We start from the raw sequence: 22,708 nt of genomic DNA on the forward strand, positions 1-22,708 counted from the left end.
TTCTTTCTTTGTTTTGTGCATTTGGTGTTTTGATTATTATGTGATGGGAGGTATTTCTTTTCTGGTCTAGTCTATTTGGTGTTCTGTAGGGTTCTTGTGTGTTTATGGGCATCTCATTCTTTAGGTTAGGAAAGTTTTCTTCTATAATTTTGTTGAGGATATTTATTGACCCTTTAAGTTGGGAATCTTCACTCTCATCTATACCTATTATCCTTAGGTTTGGTATCCTCATTGTGTCCTGGATTTCCTGGATATTTTGTGTTAAGAACTTTTTGCATTTTGCATTTTCTTTGACAGTTGTGTCAATATTTTCTATGGTATCTTCTGCACCTGGGATTCTCTGTTCTCTCTCTTGTATTCTGTTGGTGATGCTTGCGTCTATGACTCCTGATTTCTTTCCTAGGTTTTCTATCTCCAGGGTAGTCTCCCTTTGTGATTTCTTTATTGTTTTTACTTCCATTTTTATGTCCTGGATGGTTTTGTTCAATTCCTTCACCTGTTTGGTTGTGTTCTCTTGTAATTCTTTAAGGCATTTTTTTGTTTCCTCTTTAAGGGCTTCTACCTGTTTACCTGTGTGCTCCTCAATTTCTTTGAGAGTGTTATTTATGTCCTTCTTAAAGTCCTCTATCATCATCATTAGAAGTGATTTTAAATCTAAATCTTGCTTTCCTGGTGATATGGGGAATTCAGGACATTCTAATGTGGGAGAAGTAGGTCCTAATGATGCCAAGTACCCTGGGTTGCTGATGCTTATGTTTTTGCACTTGCCTTTCACCATCTGGATCTCCTTGGTGCTACCTGAGCTGTCTCTGACTGGAGTCTGTCTTTCCTATTATCTTGGTTGTGTCAGAACTGTGTGGGGTGGGTGTTACTACTGGAGTTAGAGCTGGAGCCCAAGATTTGCTCAGTGCTCAGGTGCAGACAGAAAGGAACCAGTGTTCCGGGCCAGGAGTAACTTCCTGGGTCCTAGTGGGTCCCAGTTATTTCTTGTTTGGGGCTGGTGTTGATGTCTCCTTACCTAAGATACTGCCTAGGTTAGAGCTCCTGGGAGGCCCGCTTCCTCTGGGTTCTGTGATATTGGGGGCAGAGCTGCTGCCTGAGATCTGCTCAGTGCTGGGGCCCAGGCCCAAAGGAACCAGTGCTCCGGGCCACGAGTGACTTGCTAGGTTCTAGTGGGTCCCAGTTACTCCCTGTTTGGGGCGGGCGTTTCTGTCTCCTTACCTAAGATACTGCCTAGGTTACAGCTCCTGGGAGGCCCACTTCTTCTGGGTTCTGTCCATTCATCCATCTCTATCAATATCTTACAACAGAGCGTTCCCATCTTCCACTTACGTCAGAATCATCTCATGTGATTCCCACACCCCACCACATCACAGGAGCTTCTGATGCAGGACATTTGGGATGTAAGAATTAATCAATTAAGCATACAATCCCCTCATTACTCCCTCTGTCTCCAGACACTATTTCTGTTTGCTATTCCCAGGGAGAAATTTTATTCTTCTGTTTGGCCTTTGCCAGTGATAAAGCCAGGTAAGAGAGATTCAAATTATATTAGAAAATATGAATATATCTGCTAGGTAGAGGTGGGGGTGAAGGGGGGTGAGGAGACCAGAGCTAACTGAATTGAGTGATCTCTGCAGTTTCTTGTGGTTTGATGAATGTCACTGGTCATGGCTTCTGAGACCAACACTGGGTGCTGTCAGCATGAGTTGTTGATGCCTTATGTTGCTAAATGTGCAGACAGAGGACCACCTGTACTGGCTAGTTTTTGACAGCTTGACACAAGCTATGGTCATCTGAAAAGAAGAAGCCTAAATTGGAGAATTCCTCTATCAAATTGATCCGTAGGCAAGTCTATAGGCCCTGTAATTGTGTAGAGCATTTTCTTGATTGATAATTGATATGGGAGGGTTAAGCCCACTGTGGATGGTGCCAATCCTGGGAAGGTGCCAACCCTCGGAAGGTGGGCCTGGGCTTTTCACGAAAGCAAGTTGAACAAGGCACAAAGAACAAGCCGGTAAACAGCATTCCTTCACAGTCTCTGCTTCAGTTCCTGCCTCTAGGTTCCTGTCCTGTTTTAGTTACTGCCTTGATTTCTCTCAGTGATGGACTGTGATTGTGACATATAAGCCAAATAAACCCTTTCCTCCCCTAGTTACTTTGGTTTGTGGTGCTTATTATAATAGGAAGCAAATGGAGACACCATCCACCTAATACTGAGATCTATAGTTCTACATCCCACCCTACACTGGAATTCAAAACAAGGCAGTTGTATAAGTGTTTCTGCCTGGACTCGGGAAGCCCAGGAACCATATAGCTCTAAAGGGAAATAGAGCTATCCCAGTAGAACCACATCCTAAGACATGGGGGTTCAAGAACCACACAGCTCTGAAGTGGGACAATGTCTCAATGGAAGGGCATCCTGATACATGGGAGCCCAGGAGACACAGAGCTCTAAGAGGAAGCCTCCTTAGCAGAGGTGTTGCAGATCCCAGAGAAGGGGATCCCCTGCTGAGCCGAGGAGCCTCAGGAGCCTAGCCTGGCTCCCTCTCTTCATTGCTTTTATTTCTTCTTGGCTTCTTCTAAGGACAAAGTCACACCAGGCAGAAAATCTCATGAAAGAGATGTATTGGAGGGTCCAGAGTATGGAGGGCCAAATCCAAGGAGGGCTGCCCTCTGCTCCTGGGAGTGGACAGCAGGGAATTGGACAAAGGGACAGTGCTTGAATAGACTTTCTGAGGAGACAGAGCTTCTCAAGACAGAGATTTCCAGAGTGAGGATTGGTGGGATTTCATTTTCTGAGCTTGGGAAAGCTCAGAGATTGATGGGGTTTCCTAGTTAGGGATTGGTGGCTTTTTTTTTTTTTTTTTTTTTTCACTTCCTTTCCTCTGCATCAGGTCCATGGGTTAGGGTAGGAAGTACTTCCTGGCTACAGCCTGTAGCCGACTTTTGTTGAGGCATCATCTCTGTGGGGCTTCTAGAGAGGAGGTGCTTCCACTGTGGACAACACCTGTGGGACAGCTCTTGCCTTGGTGTCCTTATAGGCTGAGGTAGGAAAGGAGATGTCACCTTGGACAGCTCCTGAAGCTCCTAAAACAACTACAGGATGAGAGATGGTTGTGATGCTGCCCCCATTTTGACAGGAGTCACAATGTTTGACAGCTCTTGCAGGGGCATCTCACTGGGCTGTAGGCTGGGGTGGAAAGGAGGGGCCTGCCATTGCTTTGTAGTGCACAACTCAGGGACTCCAAGTTGTAGTCTCTCCCCAGGAGTGGACATTTATGTGCATGAGGCAGAGGCATTCCACACTGCCACATATGCACTAGGGTATGTGCACATCTGTATTCACACATAACCAAAGAAATAAAGACCTTGTCTAACTTGAGAATAGGAAGACACTGGATATAGGTAGAGGCTGGCCAGAAGGTAGAGAAATGGTGAGGGTGACAGGTCTGGCAAGGGAGATGCCTTGAGGGCCTGGCTGTTCTTTGTTTTCATGATAAGACTCCTCTGCTCAACTATCCTTGGCAGGAAGAACAGAAGCTGGGCGGGGAGTGGAGAACTGGAGCACAATGAAGAGTGAGCTTCCTCTGAACTGAGGGTAGGACTTTGCAGCCCATCCTCAAGTGCATTTTCCAGAGCATCTGGTGTTCTAGCCTCCCTGCCTTCATGTACCAACAGAGGTGTGTCCATCACTGAGCTAGCTCTTCCCACTTTTGTGGCTAAGGGATTGCTCCTTTATAGATCCTGTTTGTGAGCTGGGAAGGAATGGAACAGAGAAGCTTAAAGTTTAAGGCTTGTGAAGAGTCATAGACAATACAGAGATGCATACTTTAGAAAGAGGCATGGCAGGTGAGTTTAGTCTCATGCTTAGGGTGGCAGAGCGGAGTCTGAACCCTGATTGGGAAGAGAAGAGAAAACATCTGAAACTCAGAACTGGCTAAGGAGATGAATCACTTGAAGTCAGCCTTTCCGACCCACCCTCTTCAGCTTTAAAATTTAGAAGCTCCAATAGATCCTTGTGTCCACATGGGTCCTGGTTTGGCACAGCAAAAACACACTTACACCTATTCTAACAAGGTCACACCTCTAAATAGTGTCACTCCTATTCAAACCACCACAAATCCTCTGCATGAACGTGCAAATTCCACATCAAAGGAAGCTTCAAGTCTAAGCTACTGTAATAGTTTCTATTTGCTTGGCCCAGGGAGTGGCACTATTAGGAGGTGTGGCTTTGTTGGAGTAAGTATGTCACTGTGGGTATGGGCTTAAGACCCTCACTCTAACTGCCTGGAATGGAATCTTCCTCTTGAAGCCTTCAGATGAAGATGTAGAACTCCCAGCTCCTCCTGCACCATGCCTGCCTTGATGCTACCATGTTCCCGCCTTGATGATACAGTACTGATCTTCTGAACCTGTAAGCCAGCCCCAATTAAATGTTGTCCTTTAAAAGGCTTGCCTTGGTCATGGTGTCTGTTCACAGCAGTAAAACCCTAACACAGCTGCATTCTGCTGCTAATCAGGCCATTGCCTGTCTGTCCTGGGAGTAGGTTCTTCATTAGCATCCTGGTAGGAAATGGAGTTTCAATACTTCTAAAATGTAGGTTGGGGATCGTGGTCATGATGGTTGAACCTGTGCAGATCTTGGGTATGCGGCCCAAATCTCTGTGAGATCATATGTGTATTGATTCTGTTGTCTTCAGGAGGCACTGATTCCTTGGAGTTACCTACCATCTCTCTGTCTCTTACAGTTTTTCTGCCTCCTCTTCTGCCTTAGATCCTAGAGCATTTCACGGGATGGGGACTCTCATTTAGGGCTGAGTGCTCCTAAGTCTCTCACTCTTTACCCATTGTCCAGTTGTGAATCTCTGTGTTAATTCCGATCTAGTGCAAGAAGAAGCTTCTCTGATGTGAGGTTGACTGAGGCTTTGATCTGTGTCTCAGCCCAGTTTGGCCACTGGGGGCTGCTGATAGAAGGTAGTCTGTGCAGATCAGTGATTGATACAGAGGAACGAACATGGGCTAAATGGGAATACTGAGAAGGTTGCCAGGAAAGAGTGAAATGTCGAATTCTTAAAAAACAGATAAGTTAGAAAGAAAGGAATTGTTCTAGTTGCCATTGTCAGTTGGGAGGAGAGGACTCTAAAAACCAAAAAAAAAAAAAGATGGGGCTAGGAGAGCCAGCTGGACCAACTCTCTCAGTGAAAGTCCAGACCAAGAAAACCATGGAGAAAGAATTTGCCTTTTGCCTTGATCTTATTTTAAATAGGTACTTATGGAAAGATGCAAAGAGTGTATAAAAAAAAGAAAGACGCTGAACTTCCATGTGTCTGTCTCTTAGTTTCTGCAGTTGTCAACACAATTGTTTATGCCTCTGCACTCCTCCAGCACCTGCTGGACTCCACCCCTAAGCACCTGCTGGACTCCTCTAAGCACCTGCTGAACTTGTCTCCTCTACACACCTGCTAGATTCCTCACCCACTCTTGCCCCCACCCCCCAAATATCTAAACACCTGCTGAACTCCTCTCCTGTAAGCACCTGCTAGATTTCTCCCTCCCCCCTCTAAACACCTGTTAGATTCTCCCCCACTAAACACCCACTGGACTCCTCTCTAAGCACCTGTTGGACTCATTTCCTCTAAGTTCCAGGTGGACTCCCGGGTGAACACCTGCTGGATTCCCCCTCCTCCCTTTAAACACCTGCTGGATTCCCCCTCCTCCCTTTAAACACCTGCTGGATTCTCTACCTCCTCTAAGCACCTGCTGGACTTCCCCTCCCTCCTCTAAGCACTTTCTGAGTTCCTCCTCCCTTCTGAAAGCACTTGTTGGAGAACTTTGACGTTATTTCTAGACATCCTGTGGTTTTATCTGTATTATCTCCAACAAGTAAGTTGTGTGAGCCAGTTTTGTTTGCTTTGTGTCTTTTGCGATAAGGAGCCCAGACTGGCTTCATCTCAACCCTCCTGCTACCCAAATGTTCCTGTTCCAGGCATAGATAGCACAGCCAGTTAAGGAAATAAGAAGTTAAAGAAAAAACATACTCTAATATCATCATATACTTAAAATATTAATACTCAATCATATTATATGATGTTTACCTATTTTTTAATGTTCTAGTTTTATAAGTAACACCTATGCACGCCTCGATACATTCATATAATTAGACTGGTTTGGATCAGGAAAGTGTTCATGTATGCCTACTATAGTGCTTTTCATCTGATAGCCACATCCTAGTTTGTCTGTCTGTCAAAGAAGCTATTGTTTCTTTGAATCTACCATTTTGAGAGCTGCTGTCTTAGGTTTTCAATAAGAGAAGACCCGGGAGACTTCTAGAAGTTGCTGGACATGTCAGTTTCAGAAATCTGACCTTCATTTATGGGAGAAATACCACAAAGATCCACAGAGCACACATTAAGATAGCTAGGTAAGGTAGAAGGTGGCAAAATTCACATGCCCTTATTTCAGTGATGTGATTCATATTCTAGTGAGAGAAAACACAGTGACAGGGGGCCAGCTGGGTTAAGACCAAAACAAAAACAAACAAAAAAACAAAAAACAAAAACAACAACAGATCCAAACCAGTTAGCAGCTGGAAATCATCTCCTCTGTAGAAGAACCTGGCAGCTTAGAGTGGTGAAGGTGACTGGATATATCTGAACAAAGCAAGCATTTGTCTGACAGGTCATGGGTTTGAAGTGGAGGACTCTGGGAAGCTGAGTGAGTTCAAAAGGAAAAGCAAGAGGAGAGCAGAAAGTGGGATCCAGCAATCAGCTCTACTTACAAGGAAGACACATCAGAACCTGGACAGCAGAGACAAAAGATAAAGAAACCTACGTTTACAAGGGGGTGGGGAAGTTACATTTGTGCTTCTGTTTCCACAATTTAACACTTACAGCCAGGGATGGTGGCTCATGCCTGCAATCTCAGCTCTTGAGATTCAGAGGCAGGAGAATTGCCGTGTATTCAAGGCTAGCCTGGGCTGTATAGTGAATTCCAGGCCAGCCAGAGGATGTAGCAAGACTTTGTCTCTCAAGAGTAAAACTAAACAAAACCAAGAACCTCAGATAATTGAGATCAATGCTTTAAGTACTGAATATATTGCTTCATGATGTACTTTTGAAGTCCATTTTGGCTGCCATTAAAGTGGGGTAGTTTAAGCTACTTATGCAAAAACTCACTGCAACTGGTGATGAACATTGCTTAGAACTTTAAAAAGCTCAGTTGGAATGAATGGTCCCCTTTTGATGTGGGTGGAGTTAATGAAACTTCTCACCCATCTAGGGTGTGATGAGCACAGAATGCAAAGGTCTCAGCAGGATACAGAAAAGAGTTCTCCTGAGTACAAGAGCTGCTATCTCTGCTCAGGTATGGATGGCACTGTTGGAATTCTGAAAGTGTTACCCAGTGTGCACTGCTTAACATCAGTGTAAGAAGCAGCCTTAAGGTTTTTCTGGTGGCCCTATCTCCAGTACCCTATCCCCCTGAAGCCCGGCCCAGGTTGTTCCTTCAGAAAAAAAAGAAATTGTTTCCTAAATTTTCTTAAACAGGGAAGATTAATTGCTGTCTGAGAAACTCAACACTTTCACTATCATACATGCCTTGATAGATGTTGCCTACTTTCTCTCTTCTGGAGAGACTTTGCACAGCAAAGGCAGCCTTTGTACTGTCACCTTTCCTGCTCCTTCAGCCCTCCACTTTCTCTTGCCACCAGAGGCCTTACTTTGTTCTAGCCTATTCTTTGCTTTCAAGCGTGTTTAACAGGTAGGGGAGGGGGAATCTGCAACTATTGCTCCAGATGTGCTTACAGCCCATCTCCACACCTGGTTCCCTCTTTTGAAGAAGAAGGCACTTAAGCTAAGTCTCATTTACATCACTAAGCACCCACTTTGCATTCCTGCAATGCCCCTGGGAGGCACTTGCACAGAGTACATTTGCATGCCCCTTCAGTCAATGTAACCTCTGTCATTAAGTCCTGGGAGATCAATTACTAAACTTCAAAGGACAGAGAGGTTGATCCCCTTCACTATAACAGTGGTTCAGACTAAGAACAAAACAATTGAGAATCTTTGTGTTCCTATTCCCACAATTCCACAGTGGTCTATGCAGGACAGAATGTTTACCTGTACTTGTGACCTGTTGGAAATGACCTTAACTGTTTCAGCTTCTATTTTTGATCCCTTGGACCAGGAACTATCTAAGGGGACCAAGGCATCACCTTTGACTTTGATTGAACAACCTTTGACAGAAGACAGTTTCCTAAGCTTGCGATCAGGGGCTGACCCTTTCCTCTCCTTTTAGGTCAACAGGCAGTGAGCCTATGATTCTAAGGCGTGATGGGTGGAGCCCTAAAGTTCTTTCTCTTTCCTGTATTGAAAGAGGAGGAGCCACCCCCTTTTGGTTTTATTACTATATTTAAAATATCTTTGTTTATTTATTTATTTTATGTGTATGACAGACCAGAAGACAGTATGGGATTCCATTACAGGTGGCTGTGAGCCACCATGTAGTTGCTGGGAATTGAACTCAGGACCTCTAGAGGAGCAATCAGTGCTCTTACCCACTGAGCCATCTCTCAGGCCTCCAGACTACCTTTTAAAATAGGCTGAGTATATAAATGTTGCTGGTATAATATGACAATCATGCTTCAGGAAAATAGAAAACTAGCTTTAGAATTGCCTACATAATATCTCATGTATTAGCATTTCTTCTAGGCTCTGCCCCACAGTTACCTGGCAATAGTTAGGTGTGCCTGACTCACTATAAAAGGGGCAGTTTGCCCCCTCTTCTCCCTCTTATCCTCTTACCCTCTTACTCTCTTACCCTCTCTGTCCCTTCTCTCCCCATTTTCCTCCCCCATTTCTCTCCACATGTTCCTAGCCAACCTCTCCTCTCCTCTCTCTTCTTCCTCCTTCTCCTCCTTCTCTTCTTCTTCCTCCTCTTCTCCTCTTTTTCTTCTTCCTCCTCCTCCTCCTCCTTCCTCCTCCTCTTCCTTCCTCCTCCTCTTCCTTCTTCTTCTTCTTCTTCTTCTTCTTCTTCTTCTTCTTCTTCTTCTTCTTCTTCTTCTTCTTCTTCTTCTTCCTCTATCTCTCTCTCTCTATCTCTCTCTCTCTCTCTCTCTCTCTGCTTCTCCTATCTCTGCTTCATCTTCAACTCCCCTCCGCATGACCTGAATAAACTCTATTCTATACTATATCCATTGTGTGGCTGGTACCTTAGGGGGGAGGAATGCCTCAGCATGAGCCTGCAGAGGGACTCCTTTCCACCTCACCATACCTCTACCAAGCATATCCTGGTTCTTTCTTTCTTTTTTATAAAGCACAAGTATAATCCTAGCACTCAGGAAGCTGAAACAGTAGGATTATGAGCTAGAGACAAGTCTGGGTTTTGTAGAGAGTAACAGGCCAACTGTAGCTATGACCTAGAGAGAAATCCTCTCTTTCTCTCAAAATATAAAAACAAAACAAAAATAAAGGAACTGGTTTATACTGGTCCAGATGGAATAACTGACCATGGCTTGGGAACCTGTTTTGCAGAGCAGGACCTACCATGAGCTGAGGTCCCCTGGAGACCTGTGTCTATGTGAAGGATCTTGCAGACTGCCAGCCCTGGACCAAGGAGACCACTGAGAATGGATTGGACATTGCAAGTCAACTTCTAGAATTATCTTCTGCTTTCTTTAGCTCATTTTCCCCTCTAGCCAGTCTCTGCTTCTAACTTAATATCCTTACTTTCAGATAAAAACTCTTGGGTGTCTGAGTCCTCAGCCTCATGGTGGAGTTGAAGTGAGATCAGGAATTCTCTGCTCTAGGCCACATCCTTAGAGCTCACAGAAAGTCTGTTATTTCTTCAGTTTAGACAGCAGCCAGAGAGTTTTGACCTGCTCGGGATCTAACAGGGCAAGTCTGTTTCTCACATAGAGATAAATCTGGCTTAAAATCTGTTCTGGTCATCTTGTATTGTTTGAATGATTGACAAATCATTTGATTCGGCTTTTTTGTTGTTATTGTTGCAAATTTAAGGGTTCTCAAAGCGATAGTATCTTCACAAGACAAGGTTGAAGTAATTTCAAAGTAGAGTTTGGAATAAATGTTTGCTTTCAAAAGATTCCTTATTTAACATTCTTACTTTATAAACTTAAGTTTGAAGCCCATATTACTGAAGAAAGGCTATTCAGATTACATTTTAAGGAAGGACAAATAATCACATTTTAGTGATGGGGGGGTGGGGTTAGAGACCCACGAAAACCTTTCTGACAGTTGCTATGACAGCAGCATATCTCAGCAGCAGTTTTAATTGAGATTTTCAGGTCCTGGTTATGGTCTGACAGACAATTCTTTCCCATACCTAGGATACAACTGTCTCAAAGGTTTGAGTTTGAATTGACTTAGGTGAGACAAAGAAGCAACTCTGTAACAGTCTGCTTTGATTTACACTTCATTTTCAGACACTGTCTGTACATTCTTATCTGGAACTCCATCTTCTCTCCTCTCCTGGAGAGAAGACCGATCCTAGGGAGAGGTGGGGAGCCTGGTACAGTTCTTTGTTAGTTTCTACAAAAGCAAGTTAACTTCCTTCCTTCTTTTCCTCTCCCTCCCTGACCCCTTTTCTTTCCTTAATGAGGCTTTTGTTTTGTTTTATTTTGTTGTTTTGTTGAGAGACCGTGTCAATCTGTAGCTCAAACTCAGAATGGCCTACATGGCCCTCATGTTCTTCCTAAGTGTAAGATTTCAGGCCACTACTCCCAGCCATAGGAGGATTTAATCCAGAGACGTCAAAGGGCGATGGCTTTTAGGGAAGGGAAGTGGAGTAGTTGGTGGAGAAGAGGAGGGTTTAGGCTTTGCAGAAAGAGGTTAATTGTATTTGTCGTGTGGACAAGAGAAAGGAGAACAGAAAAAAGGGAAGTTCTCAGGCTTCTGGCTCCCTAGTTAACCTGGCTGGACAGGTTCTTGTAGTATAGTTCAGTGTGGTGCCTCTGTCTCCTCCCTGGCCCTGACTCCAGTGTTTCTGCTTCCTCCCATCATGGAAGCCAACATTTAGAGTTGGGAGGAGTTACAGGTATTGGGACCAGTTTATACCCTCTCTGTCTTGCCTCTGGAGACCAAACAAAGCAAGTCAGTGAGTTCATTTTCCTTTAGGACTGGTCTCTCAACATATGCAGGACAAGAGGGGCCAGTGGGCCAAAATTTTCTTCCTACTGAGGAGGGGCCCTGTAGATATTTAGCCAAGATGGAGGTGACTGCAGAAAACTAGGTGAGAATGGACAAGATGGCAATCAAGGGGTACCTGTAGGGGCCTGAAGTGGAAACTTACAGGTTCTTTGGAAAGTCAGTTGGATGGTGTTTTGCTGGGGCAAACACATGAAGGAATGTTTAGCTGAAGCGGACAGAGGTGAAAGACTAAGTCAGACTCATGAAGGAGTGTCTAGCTGTCACAGACACAGGAGAAAGGACGTTCTGCTAAAGCAAGCATGTGAAAGGACACGTGATGAAGGATTCTTTGTTAACAACACACATGTATTGGTCCGCCTTACATTGTGTAGTTGAGCTGCATTTGTCGGTACTCCATAGAGAGAAATGCACCAAAAAACTTCTGGTGCTGTAGTTTCTTGTTGCTTCCTCAGACTCTAGCTGATTGGCAGAGGGATGTTAGCTGAGGCAGACGCCCATGCTGAGGCAGGGCCCATGGAGGATGTTTGGAGGGTATAACTAGGACTCGAGAGACAATGATGGAGGTTGAGCTAGGCTTGCTTATAGAGCTAGCTGTGCAACACCTGCTGGTCTCTTGTCTTTGCTGAGATTTTGCTCTGCTGGGAGAGGCACAACCTAGAACTTCTTCTGGCATTCCTCCTGGTCCCTCTTGTTGACTCGTGCCGAGGCTGAAGTGGGGCCATCTCTGCTAGGTAGTGCCACCGCCGCTGATTCACGTTTGCTATCCCAACTCTACTGAACTGGACAGCTGGTGTATCTGTGAGGTGTTTGCAAGTGGATCGAGCTGTTGCTGCAGACCTGCGAACTGAACTGCAGATTTCCAGGTGGGAGTTGCTCCAAAGAACCTTGCTAAACAGGTCCACTTCCCCCATATCCTTTCTTTTCCACTACCTCTGGTGGGTGGTGGGCTACAAGGGAGGATAAAACGTTTAAGAACCATCATTAAAAATAGAATTTGACACTGTCGGGGAGACCCTGCCCTTCACCTAGCTCCCTTGGCCAGGAACGAGGGAGCCATGGCCTTGGTGAAGCTACCTGCCTCTTCTCTCGCAGCCCTGATGGGGGAAAGGGAGTTGGGTGCTGCTTGTGGTTTAGGTTCCCCTCTCCTTTTTTTCTTTTTAATTAAATTTGGAATCAGAAAGCTGTGGATTCTGGCAAATGGTCTTGTGCCCTTTATCCCACTCATCCCGATCTGGTCCCCTGTTCTCCATAGTCCTTCACCCCCAAGCACCACTGTACAGACTGGGAACCAGCCCCCTTCCCTGCCTGTGTCTCTTCCCAAACCCCTTTAGGGGTGGTGAGGAGGGGGGAGGGGACACTATCCTTCCTCAGGCATCTGGGAAGGCCTTGCCCCCATGGGCTTTACCCTCTCCTGTGGGCTCTCTCCCTGACACATTTGTTAAAAATCAAACCTGAATAAAACTACAAGTTTAATATGAAAAAAAAAAATGGGATTTGACGCCGGGTAGTGGTGGCACATGCCTTTAGTCTCAGCACTTGGGAGGCAAATCAGGCAGATTTCTGAGTCCGAGGCCAGCCTGGTCTACAGAATGAGTTCCAAGACAGCCAGGGCTATACAAATAGGATTTGAAAAAAAAAAATTAAAGTTACAGGGGACCCTCCTTATTCTTAAGAACTTGGATAGAATGCTACCTCCCCTTAGATGGCTTGGGGATAAGAAGGCTAAATGACAGGCATAATGCCAGGTTTGCCTGGATCCTTCATAGAGCCTGACATGAAACCCCTCCGTGTCTCTTCACCCAGGCAGTTCTCTTCCCCAGCCTGGACCTGCAAGCTCTTCTATCAGCGGTGTTCACCGCTGACTGGAGATTCTGCATCATTGACTGGGTGACAATCCATCCTGCATGGAACACCTGCTCCACCCCAGTTACCCTGACAGTACAGGTTCTTCTCTTTGATTCCTTCTGGCCGTTGGGTTTTGTGGGCAAGCTGAGGCAGGACATACTGATGGTGGCAGTGAGTCAGGCAGTCCTGTCCTTTCTCTTTCGTATTTCATTTGCATGTAGCAGCTCTGAACAAGCACCTTCAACTCAGTTCACAACAGGTTTTGAGAAAGGGGTTGAAAAGCCTCCAGTAATTTCTCTCAGGGCCTTGTTTTGCATTCCAGGATTGTGCTGGTTATTTATTATTTATTTATTTATTTATTTATTGTCAACTGTATACAAGCTGGGGTCATCTGGGAAGAGGGAACTCAGTTGAGAAAATGCCTGCCTGAGGTAGATTGCCTGTTGGTAAGTCTGTGTGGCATTTTTCTCAATTAATGATTGATGTGGAATCTCCTAGCCCTCTGCAGAGTGGTGTCACTCCTGGGCACATGGTCCTGAGTGAGCCAATGGGCAGGGTTCCTCTGTGGCCTCTGCATCAGTTCTTATTTCCAGGTTCCTGCCCCAACTTCCTTTTATGAGAGACTATGATCTGAATGTATGAGGTTTGGAGATTCCTAGCTTTTGCACCGAAAAGTAGAGAAGCCATGTGCCCTTATGCCCCAAGACAACACCTTTGTATTTAATGTTCCCACTGACGCATCTCTATGGACAAGAAATAGTGTCTTTGTTCAAAACCCTCCCAGCCAACTGCTGTTGACTGTACTGCCGTTCTCCATGCTCTAGGCAAGAGGCTTGGACCAGGCTTCCGGGTGAAGGCGTCTTTCCTCTACCCACACTTCGTTCCTCTTTCTACACTGCCTTATCTCATCAAATTTAAAGCTTTTAAAAAGCTTGTAGAGTCAGACAAACATGTCCTGCTTCTTCTCACCCACTTCCCGGGTCTCTTCATGGGGTAGAAGAGGGAAATGGATGTGGTAAGACAGTTGGAGAGTATGTCTGACTTCAAAGCACCAAACCCAGGAAGTTCCCTCGTGTTGAATTTGCATTATCTTGTAAATCTAAGGACTCACCTGTGGGTTTTCGAATACTGAAGGTGAGGCTGCTGGCAAATGCTTGCAAACAATAGCTGACAGCCTTCAAGACAGCTCCAATAGTCATGACAGAGATGCCAGCCAAAAGGCACCATGGCTAAGAACATCTGCAATGCACACAGATGCCCCCTGCTGAGCCAAGCACACATAGAAAACCAGCTCTGGAGTTTCATAAGCAAAGAAGCTGAGGCACTGGAGGGGATGATAAACTCTCCCAGAGTGGGAAATTAGTTTTTGGATGGGTCGTTACCTTGTAATGTCTATGTAGCTCGGGAAGACCTTGAATTCACAGTCATCCTCCTGCCTCAGCTTTCTGAACGCCAAAATTACAAGTCTACAAGACCATAATATTATATGTGTTTGTCCCGAAGCCTTCAGTGATGTTTTTGGTTTTTTCAGAGTGCCTTGGATTCTGCTTACTCAGTGACTTACACTACAGAATTGGAATCCTAATTCTATCAGAATAGAAACCGGACTTCAGCATTAGTCCATTTCTACCATGTGGTGAGATGTGGGGTCTCCACAACAGACCTGGCTGCATGGTGACTGATGGCTAAGGGCAAGGAAATCTTGCTTGCCTAGGAAGCAGAAGAACAGGAGGTGCCACTGTCTTGAATACCTCCCTTTCCCTTTTCTCCCTCCCTCTCTTCATCTCTCCACCCCCTCCTCTACCTCTCTCTCTCTCTCTCTCTCTCTCTTTCTTCCTTTCCTTCCTCGACAAATCCAAATACCACAGTTAAAGGACTGGGGCTAGAATTTTCTTTTTGATTATTTTAATTGAAGTTCTACTGAGTGACTGATAATTGCCAAAAGTCAGAGAATCAGGTACTGGATCTGCGCTTCTCAACTTCAGAAATAGTCCTGTGAAATCATACCTGTCAATCCTCCTCCCCTGGGAGGCTGTGGTGGGAGGGGAGAAACCCGAGTAGGTGAAGCTAAGGGTCTGGACTTGCCCTTTTGAATCTGGAAACTATTGATATGCTGAGACGAACAGTCTTATTATCAATGTACAATTTGCCAGTCATATACAGCCTAAGAAATCATACTGGAAACAGGAAGGCCATGAGTCTGGACATCAGCATCTTGCTGGCAGATTTGACCTCTGTGTAAGATCTCTTCCAGAGGGAATGATTTAGAGACAGTCTTCTATGTCGAAACCACCCTCTGGAGTTTGAAAAGAGACGAGGCTGCTTTAAGAGAGAAACAGGAAGTAGTAACTAGAAGCCCGGCTGAATGCTAAGCCATCTGAATTGCTTGTCAAGTAGCAACAAAGTAGCAGCGTTTATTCTGAAATTCTGTGGGCGCCAGTCTGTCCTAGGCAACCCTCATCAAAGTGCTCATCCCGTGTCCAGGGATTTCTCAGAGCATCACGGTCGAGTAAAGAATGGCGGGGCAGCTTCGGCTTACGTCAGGGAAGGATGAAGATCATTTTCAACACCAGGGAGCAGTGGAGCTACTCGCGTTTAATTTTTTGCTCATCCTTACCATTTTAACAATCTGGTTATTTAAAAATCATCGATTCCGCTTCTTGCATGAGACTGGAGGGGCGATGGTGTATGGTGAGTGTGTAAATGGTGGGGTTGATGTGAAACTTGTTGCCTGGGCGTAATTAGAGACTTATGCTCAGATGGCAAAGTGCGGAAAGTGCAGGGAACATGCTGATTGAAGTGTCATTAGCTCAACGTGAGGTGCCGCAGTGTTATGAATGCTAACCTCTTTCCAGAGGAGCGGCAGAAATTCGTCTGGCCACAGAGCAGCTGTCAGAGTCGCGCTCTGAGGCAGCACATTATGTGAGTCGGTTGACAGCTGCAGTCCTTTGTCATGCAGGGAGTCATGGAGCGCTAGTCACGGTTGTAGGATGTGGTGGCAATGCAGTCGGCGCAGCTTCCACAGGCAGCCAGAGGAGCTGGGCAAAGTTAACTAAATGGCTTCAGACTGCATGGAGGAAATACCCTTTCAATTATTTTCAAGAAGAAATATTCGTAAAAACAGACCCCACCCTTGTAATGGGAATAGTTGTGTCCAAATTCTTTTTCATCCTATGAACACTGTTTTAGTTTCTGATAATAAAAAAAAAGTGTTAAACCAAGAATTTCTTATGCAACATTTTCCATTGCTTAGCCTGATTTGATATGGTCTTGTTTATAATACTTATTTGTGTTCTCATACACCACACACACACTCCTTCTACACCCACCCCCCAAGTCTCACTCTATAGACAAGGTTGGCCTGAAACTCATTAGACTGGCCTCACGCTCACAGTGATCCTCCTGCCTCGGCCTCCTCGGTGCTAGAATAATAGGTATGAGTGAGCACACACACACCGAATACTTTAAACCACAGGGAGAAAAAAAGGTGTTAATTTAAGGTTTACCCTCCCAAAGTGATGTTCTTTCTGTGCAAGTTACCATGGCACTCTTCCTTTTTGGGAAGTTTAATAAAATGTGATTATGTAGTCTATACAGACTAGCCTGGGTTTTCTGGTTTATTAAGGTGAGATGCAAGGCACCAACACTGAGCCGGTACTGAGACAAATTGTCTCACTACTAACTGGCTTCACTCCCCTTATCCCACCTAGTAAAAAGTAACAGCTTTGAACATAATGGGAACAGTCAAGGGGCTGCCAAAGGGCATAGCAAAGAACATAGTTTTTGACTTCCCCTCTTTTTGGAAGTTCCCAGAGCCCTTTTATATGCCTGAGGTCGAGGGGAACAAGATGAGGGTACCTTTTATGTGCTAAGCATGTGATGGACTGATGTTAACAAAGTATGGCTCTCAAGTGAAAGCATGAGAGAGCCTATCCTTGACTAGACCCTGTGAGACACTTGAGCTATAGGACAGATGTTTATGGCCATGCAGTGCAGTTTGTTTTCAGGCAGCCAGTTCAGAGCACTGCTAAGTTCCTTTGTACTGAAAGTCATATAACACAGAGTCAAACTTTTCAGGGTGGAAGAGACAGTCCAAAAGAGAAGGTCACAGCGCTTTCAGAGGCCAAGCCCTAGACATGAGTCATTCTCCCTTTCTCCATAATCGATTCACCAGGATCTTACTCTGTCTTCGGTAATAAATAATCAAAAAGATGCAGGATGTAATCTGAGAAGCCAGAAACACTGTCATCCTAAGCATCAGATCAAAGGGCGGTGCACACTTTAGCAATACAACGCAGAGTTAAGATTAAGTCCCTATTCGAAGGAAAGATTTCTCCACAGCTAAACATGCTTGAGTTATAACATTTTTTTTTTTAACCAATTTCCCTCTCTGTGGTAGGGATATTGTTTTATAAAAGTTGGTAAACTTTGACTTAGATAATTCTTGATTAGATTTGGTTAATAGGCATGATGGTTGTTGCCATGCTGAACAGTCAAGCATGGTGGTCCTCCCCAAGCTGAACAGTCAAGCAAGGTGATCCTCCCCATGCTGAATAGTCAAGCATGGTGGTCCTCCCCAAGCTGAACAGTCAAGCAAGGTGATCCTCCCCATGCTGAACAGTCAAACATGGTGGTCCTCCCCATGCTGAACAGTCAAACATGGTGGTCCTCCCCATGCTGAACAGTCAAACATGGTGGTCCTCCCCAAGCTGAACAGTCAAACATGGTGGTCCTCCCCAAGCTGAACAGTTAAGCAAGGTGGTCCTCCCCATGTGTTTTCATACATTTCAAGCTGTTAATGAGGTTCTTGTTCATTTTCAAGGGTGAACTCTGAAAATAATTCATCAGGATGGCCTCCACAGATTTCTTCTAGAATAAGCATTTTTTTTTTTTTCAAAATGCTATATTGAAGTGCTTAGTATAGACCTTCTGTCAGGGATATAATGAAAGAGTCAAACTAAAACCCAGGGGGAAAAAAAAGGAACTCTAAGAAACATCTTTTAATAGTAAGAGGGAGAGAATCTGAAATATTTAGTTTTTGTAAATGAATATGAAATTCATACAGTCAAAAGGGATTTTAGAGAACGTAGTCCTCATTTTGCAGAGAAAGTAGGGCTTAGATGGAGGTCCTGGTAGTGGTTGGTGCTGAGCTGGGGTTCAGCACATTTTTTAATTAGGGATACCAAGACAGTAATAAGTACAGTGATATTCCAGGGAGTGTGTCTATGTGTGTGTGAGCAGAGGGTGAGTGGATGATGGAGAAATGAGGATGCTTCAAATATATGTTTCTGTTGTCATCCTTTAAGAATTGGCTGTCTAGTTTCTTTTCCAGGGGGTCTGACAAACTAAAATTCCAGGGTAAACCTTTCTCCATCTGAAGAAGTAAGCCACTGTTTCTACAGTAGTCTGGCTAAAGGCATAATAAAGACCAAAAGAAAAGAAGACAAAAGACAGACATATATTTTCTTGTTTTCTGAAGACAAACACCTTAGAGTAGCCTGGGACAGCTCTCTCTATCCTTCTGTTAATCAATATGCTGACCATTAATGTTTGTTCTGGCTTTTAGTCCTATTTAAGTGATAATTACTATTGCTTATTTTTTCCAATCTTGCCACAAAGCACCTTGGATAGTTGCCTTTCTCTTTGGGCTCCTCAATGAGTTAGGTGACCAGCCCCTACCTCTCTGGCTGCCTCATGCCATGATCAACTGCTTGCACAAACCGTTTGCCTTTATACTGAGAGCAGTATTTTCTTCAAGCACCACAGTATCTGTATTCCCTCAGCCCAGTTCCTGTAGGAAAAAATATGACTGGGGATCCCAGGGTTCCTCCCGACATGCTGTGGGTAGTCGGCTGGGAATGCTCTGGGTTCCTCCAGCTGGAAGTTGGGCCCGGCCGCTCATTAACTAAAAGCCTCTCCACGGTTCCTCAGGGTTTATTGACATGGCGGATGGTGGATGATCTGGATGCATAGCCCACAAAAACCCAGGATGGACCTGAGTTAAATAGGGAGGGGAAGGGGGGAGGGGCTGGGGAGGAATGTTTAATCGGCTCCACCCTCTGGCCTTCAGGTACCTTATTAGTATGTAAATCTCTCTAGGGTCAGGGGCCTGTTCCTCACACCCTCCACCTGTGTATGTGACTGAAGGGTGAAGGTGGAATGGAGATTAGACCTTGTGTTAGGCCCGACAAATTCCCAACATGACTCTCTGTGGGTATTCTGGTGACCTGTGCCAAATGTCCCTTAGAAGATGTAATAGATGCTGATACAATTAATCTGTGTACTTGGAAATCCAATTAAAAAAAATTCTAGGGATCAGAGGCTTAGAAAATGAGCAGTTACAGGATAAACAAGGAGCAAGGTAACCACGTAGAATGTTCAACTGTTTCTTTCATAATTATTGTTAGAAACAATTTTCAAGTCGTTAACCTTAAAATATCATATGCAGGGTTATAAGGGCCAAGAAGTTTCTTCTGTGCTGATTGGAAATAAAACTGAAGATCCAAATACAAGTAATTGCTTATACAAAAAAAAAAAAAAAAAAAAAAAAAAAAAAAAAAAAAAAGGTCTTCTCTCATTATTATGGGTCATAAGTGCTTTTCATAAATTAGCAGTGTCATTGTAGAAATATTTTTGCTTTGCCAGGCATAGTAAAGGGCAATTGTCGCTCATGACTTCCTATGGCTCCGGTTATTTCAAAATGGAAAAATAAGCAACAGTCATAATCATTTAAACGGGTCTAAAAGCCAGAATGAGCATTAATGGTCAAAATATTGATTGGCAGCAGCTGGGACACTTAGTGCTGCTTAATTCGAGGCCTAGATTTATCTCCTCAGTGCTCATAACAGAACACTTGCTCCTTGGTCCCTGATAGCATTTAGAAGTCCATTTTATCTCCCTGGAGGTTGTCACTTCTTGGAGGACATTTGTAGTGGCATATCTTTGAGGGCTGGGATTTAAGATTAAGGAGAGAACAATTTAAACATCTTAGAGTTCTACCTTTCATATTTTTACCATCATCTAGTCTAGAGACTGCCCTGAATTCATGCAGAAATTTGTTTATCACTTAGTAGGGACCAAAAAAATCCCAGCCTTCTATAGTTTGACTTTTGAACTTAGCCAAAGTTCTGTCACATTCAAATGTTTTCTGATCCTTTAAGAGTGTTCTTACCTAAGTTTAATTTAATCAACAGCTAGATTCCCTCCCCCTTCCCCCCCCCCCCCCCCGTTTTAAAGAAACTATAGTTACAGAAACATGTTTCCCCAAGTCTTGTGGAGGTATTGATTTTATCCCAGCCTTTCTCGGAAGTTTCCAGCTGAAAATGAATTGCAGGACATAATGTGTCTCCACTTCATTGGTCCAGTTTTGTTCTATTCCAGCTCAGCCTGCACCGCTCACTGACAGTCAGACTCCCAGGAGATGCTCTTCACCACTTCCCACACATACCTGCCTGAGCTCTCCTTCTTAGGCACATTATCTGTTGAAACCTGGCAAACTCTGTAGAGAAAGCCCCTATAATAGGCTAATAATTCGTTTGTTTTTTTTTTTTTTTTTCTTCCTGAGGTAGCAGGATGTGTTGCTCTACTCCACAGCTTAATTTCTGGTGTGAGTTTTCTCATCTGTGAAATGGGCAGGAAATAAACTTCTTTATAGCTTCAACACTTCTCCCAAATCCAAGCCAAGACAGACTTCAGTCAGACATGTTGGAGCTACTCCCCTTAAACCCAGTCACTTTCTACTGGGAATCAAGTAGGTAATAATGAAATCCAGTCGTTTCTCCTGACACGGTTTCATTTAACACTGGCTCACCACTCTTGGTTCGTTTTGATTCTAATTGGGTGCTCAGTAAATCTTACCAATATCCTGATGGAAGAGTGAGGCAATGAAGTGACTTCATCAGAGTAGCTGGGGATGGCTGTGTGCATCCCCAAAGATTCCTTTCTCACAAACCCAGACTGGCTCTGCCTTAACCTGGAGGGTCTCCAGGAAGGGTTGTTAGGTTCTAGAGTTCAATATACTCGATTTGTTCTCAATTATGTTACAAAAAGCTTGATTTAGGCACTTTGGAGATCTGCCCAAGTTTTGGTTTTTTTTTGGTTTTTTTGTTTTTTTTTTCACACTGTATGGTGTTGCTTAATTAAATAAGTAGAAGAACTGAATCAAGGGCATTTCTTCCTACCTAAGATGTTATGTTGGGGCATGCCAATACACACCTGTAATTCTAGCTCTTGGGAGGCAGAGGCAGGAGGATCAACATAAGTTTCATTTCTTATCACCCTGATTTGCATAGTAAATTATTGTCCAGTGAAGGCTACGCAGTACGGCTCTGTTACAAAAAATCAAAGAGGGGAAAGATGTTTTTTAGTAAAATCACCTCTGCATTCTAAATAAGCTCGTGTATTGTGCTGGGGTTCTGAACCTTTAGATTTGTATGGCTTTGGCCTGGCTGACCCAGTGCCTCTTCATTGCTCCTCTCTGAAGAGTCAGACCTGAAGGTTTACTGATGGCACACACCAAGAGAAGGGCTTATGATTCAAAGTATTTATGAGCTATTATCTAGAGTCTAATTGAATTAAATTCATATGGATAGTGACATGGAATATTAATATTTGTTATCTTAAAAAGTAGATATATAATAAAAAACAAGCTAACACAAATAACACATATAATGCAACAATTAGACTTTAAACATATTAACCAGTTTAGTCCTTACAACAGTCATTTTTCAGGTAGGGAAAATGGAACAACAGAGAATCAAGTAACTTTCCCGATGTCACACAAGTACTAGTGGCCTGGTGTGAGATTCAAAGCTTGCCAGTTTGGGTCTATGTGGTTTCTTGGTAATGTAAATGTGCATGCATGCACGCGTGTACACACACACAAGTGAATAGAGAAGAAATTATTGCTTCCAAGCTACAGATAAGGAATCTAATACTCAGAGACACAAAGTAACTGGTAACCGCTGGGGGAGAAGACTGTGCTTCAGACTCAGGACTCCTGTGCTAACTCCATCAGCCTTAAGCATTCACTCTAGAATGTCTGCTATTGTTTAGCAAGGGTTTATTCTGTTCCAGGCAACAGTACCAGTGCTGAATAGTTTTATGCTAAGTTGACACAAGCTAAAGTCTTCTGAGAGGAAGGAACCTTGTTCCGAGCCCCTCCATGTCCCCTTCGCCCGCAAAAGAGACACGTGAGGAGGTGTTCGGGTGGTTACCACAGCGAGGCTTTATTCTTGTATAAGCAGAAGCGGAAAGACCCAAAGCCCGGAAAAGGCACTGCTTATATACACCCTAGAGTGACGTGTTCACTTCTGATTGGCTGTTCACTCATTACCCATAATACACCCCAGGATGGGCAGTGACTTTGGCGCGCTTTTTGCCTTTTGCACCTGCACAGTCAGTTGTTTACTAGTGGGAGGACAGGATGCCCGCGCCATCTTGTAATGGCGAATGTTGTCACGCTCTCTCGGCTCCTAACAGAACCTCAATTTAAGATTAAGTTGTAGGCAAGCCTGCAGGTCATTATCTTAATTAGTGTCTGATGGGAAGGGCTCAGCCCTTTGTGGCAGTGCCATCCCTGTTGTGGTTGGTCCTCAGTTCCACAAGAAAGTAGGCTGAGCAAGCTGTGCTATACAAGCCAGTAAGCAGCCCCACTGCATGCCCTCTGCATCAGCATCTGCCTCCAAGTTCCTACT

At 44.3% G+C, this 22,708-nt stretch overlaps 1 protein-coding gene across 1 annotated transcript in view; it reads left to right on the forward strand.

Moving 5' to 3' along the window:
- Positions 1 to 15,230: 15,230 nt before the first annotated feature.
- Positions 15,231 to 22,708, forward strand: part of Slc9a9 (solute carrier family 9 member A9) — a 539,257-nt gene continuing 531,779 nt past the window's right edge. The window contains exon 1 of the mRNA XM_034484566.2: positions 15,231 to 15,704. Coding sequence (XP_034340457.1) covers positions 15,530 to 15,704 — 175 coding nt within the window. The 5' untranslated portion in view covers positions 15,231 to 15,529. The remainder of the gene's footprint in view (positions 15,705 to 22,708) is intronic.

The sequence above is a fragment of the Arvicanthis niloticus genome, chromosome 21 (assembly GCF_011762505.2).
Source record: "Arvicanthis niloticus isolate mArvNil1 chromosome 21, mArvNil1.pat.X, whole genome shotgun sequence".
NCBI classification, from domain to species: domain Eukaryota; kingdom Metazoa; phylum Chordata; class Mammalia; order Rodentia; family Muridae; genus Arvicanthis; species Arvicanthis niloticus.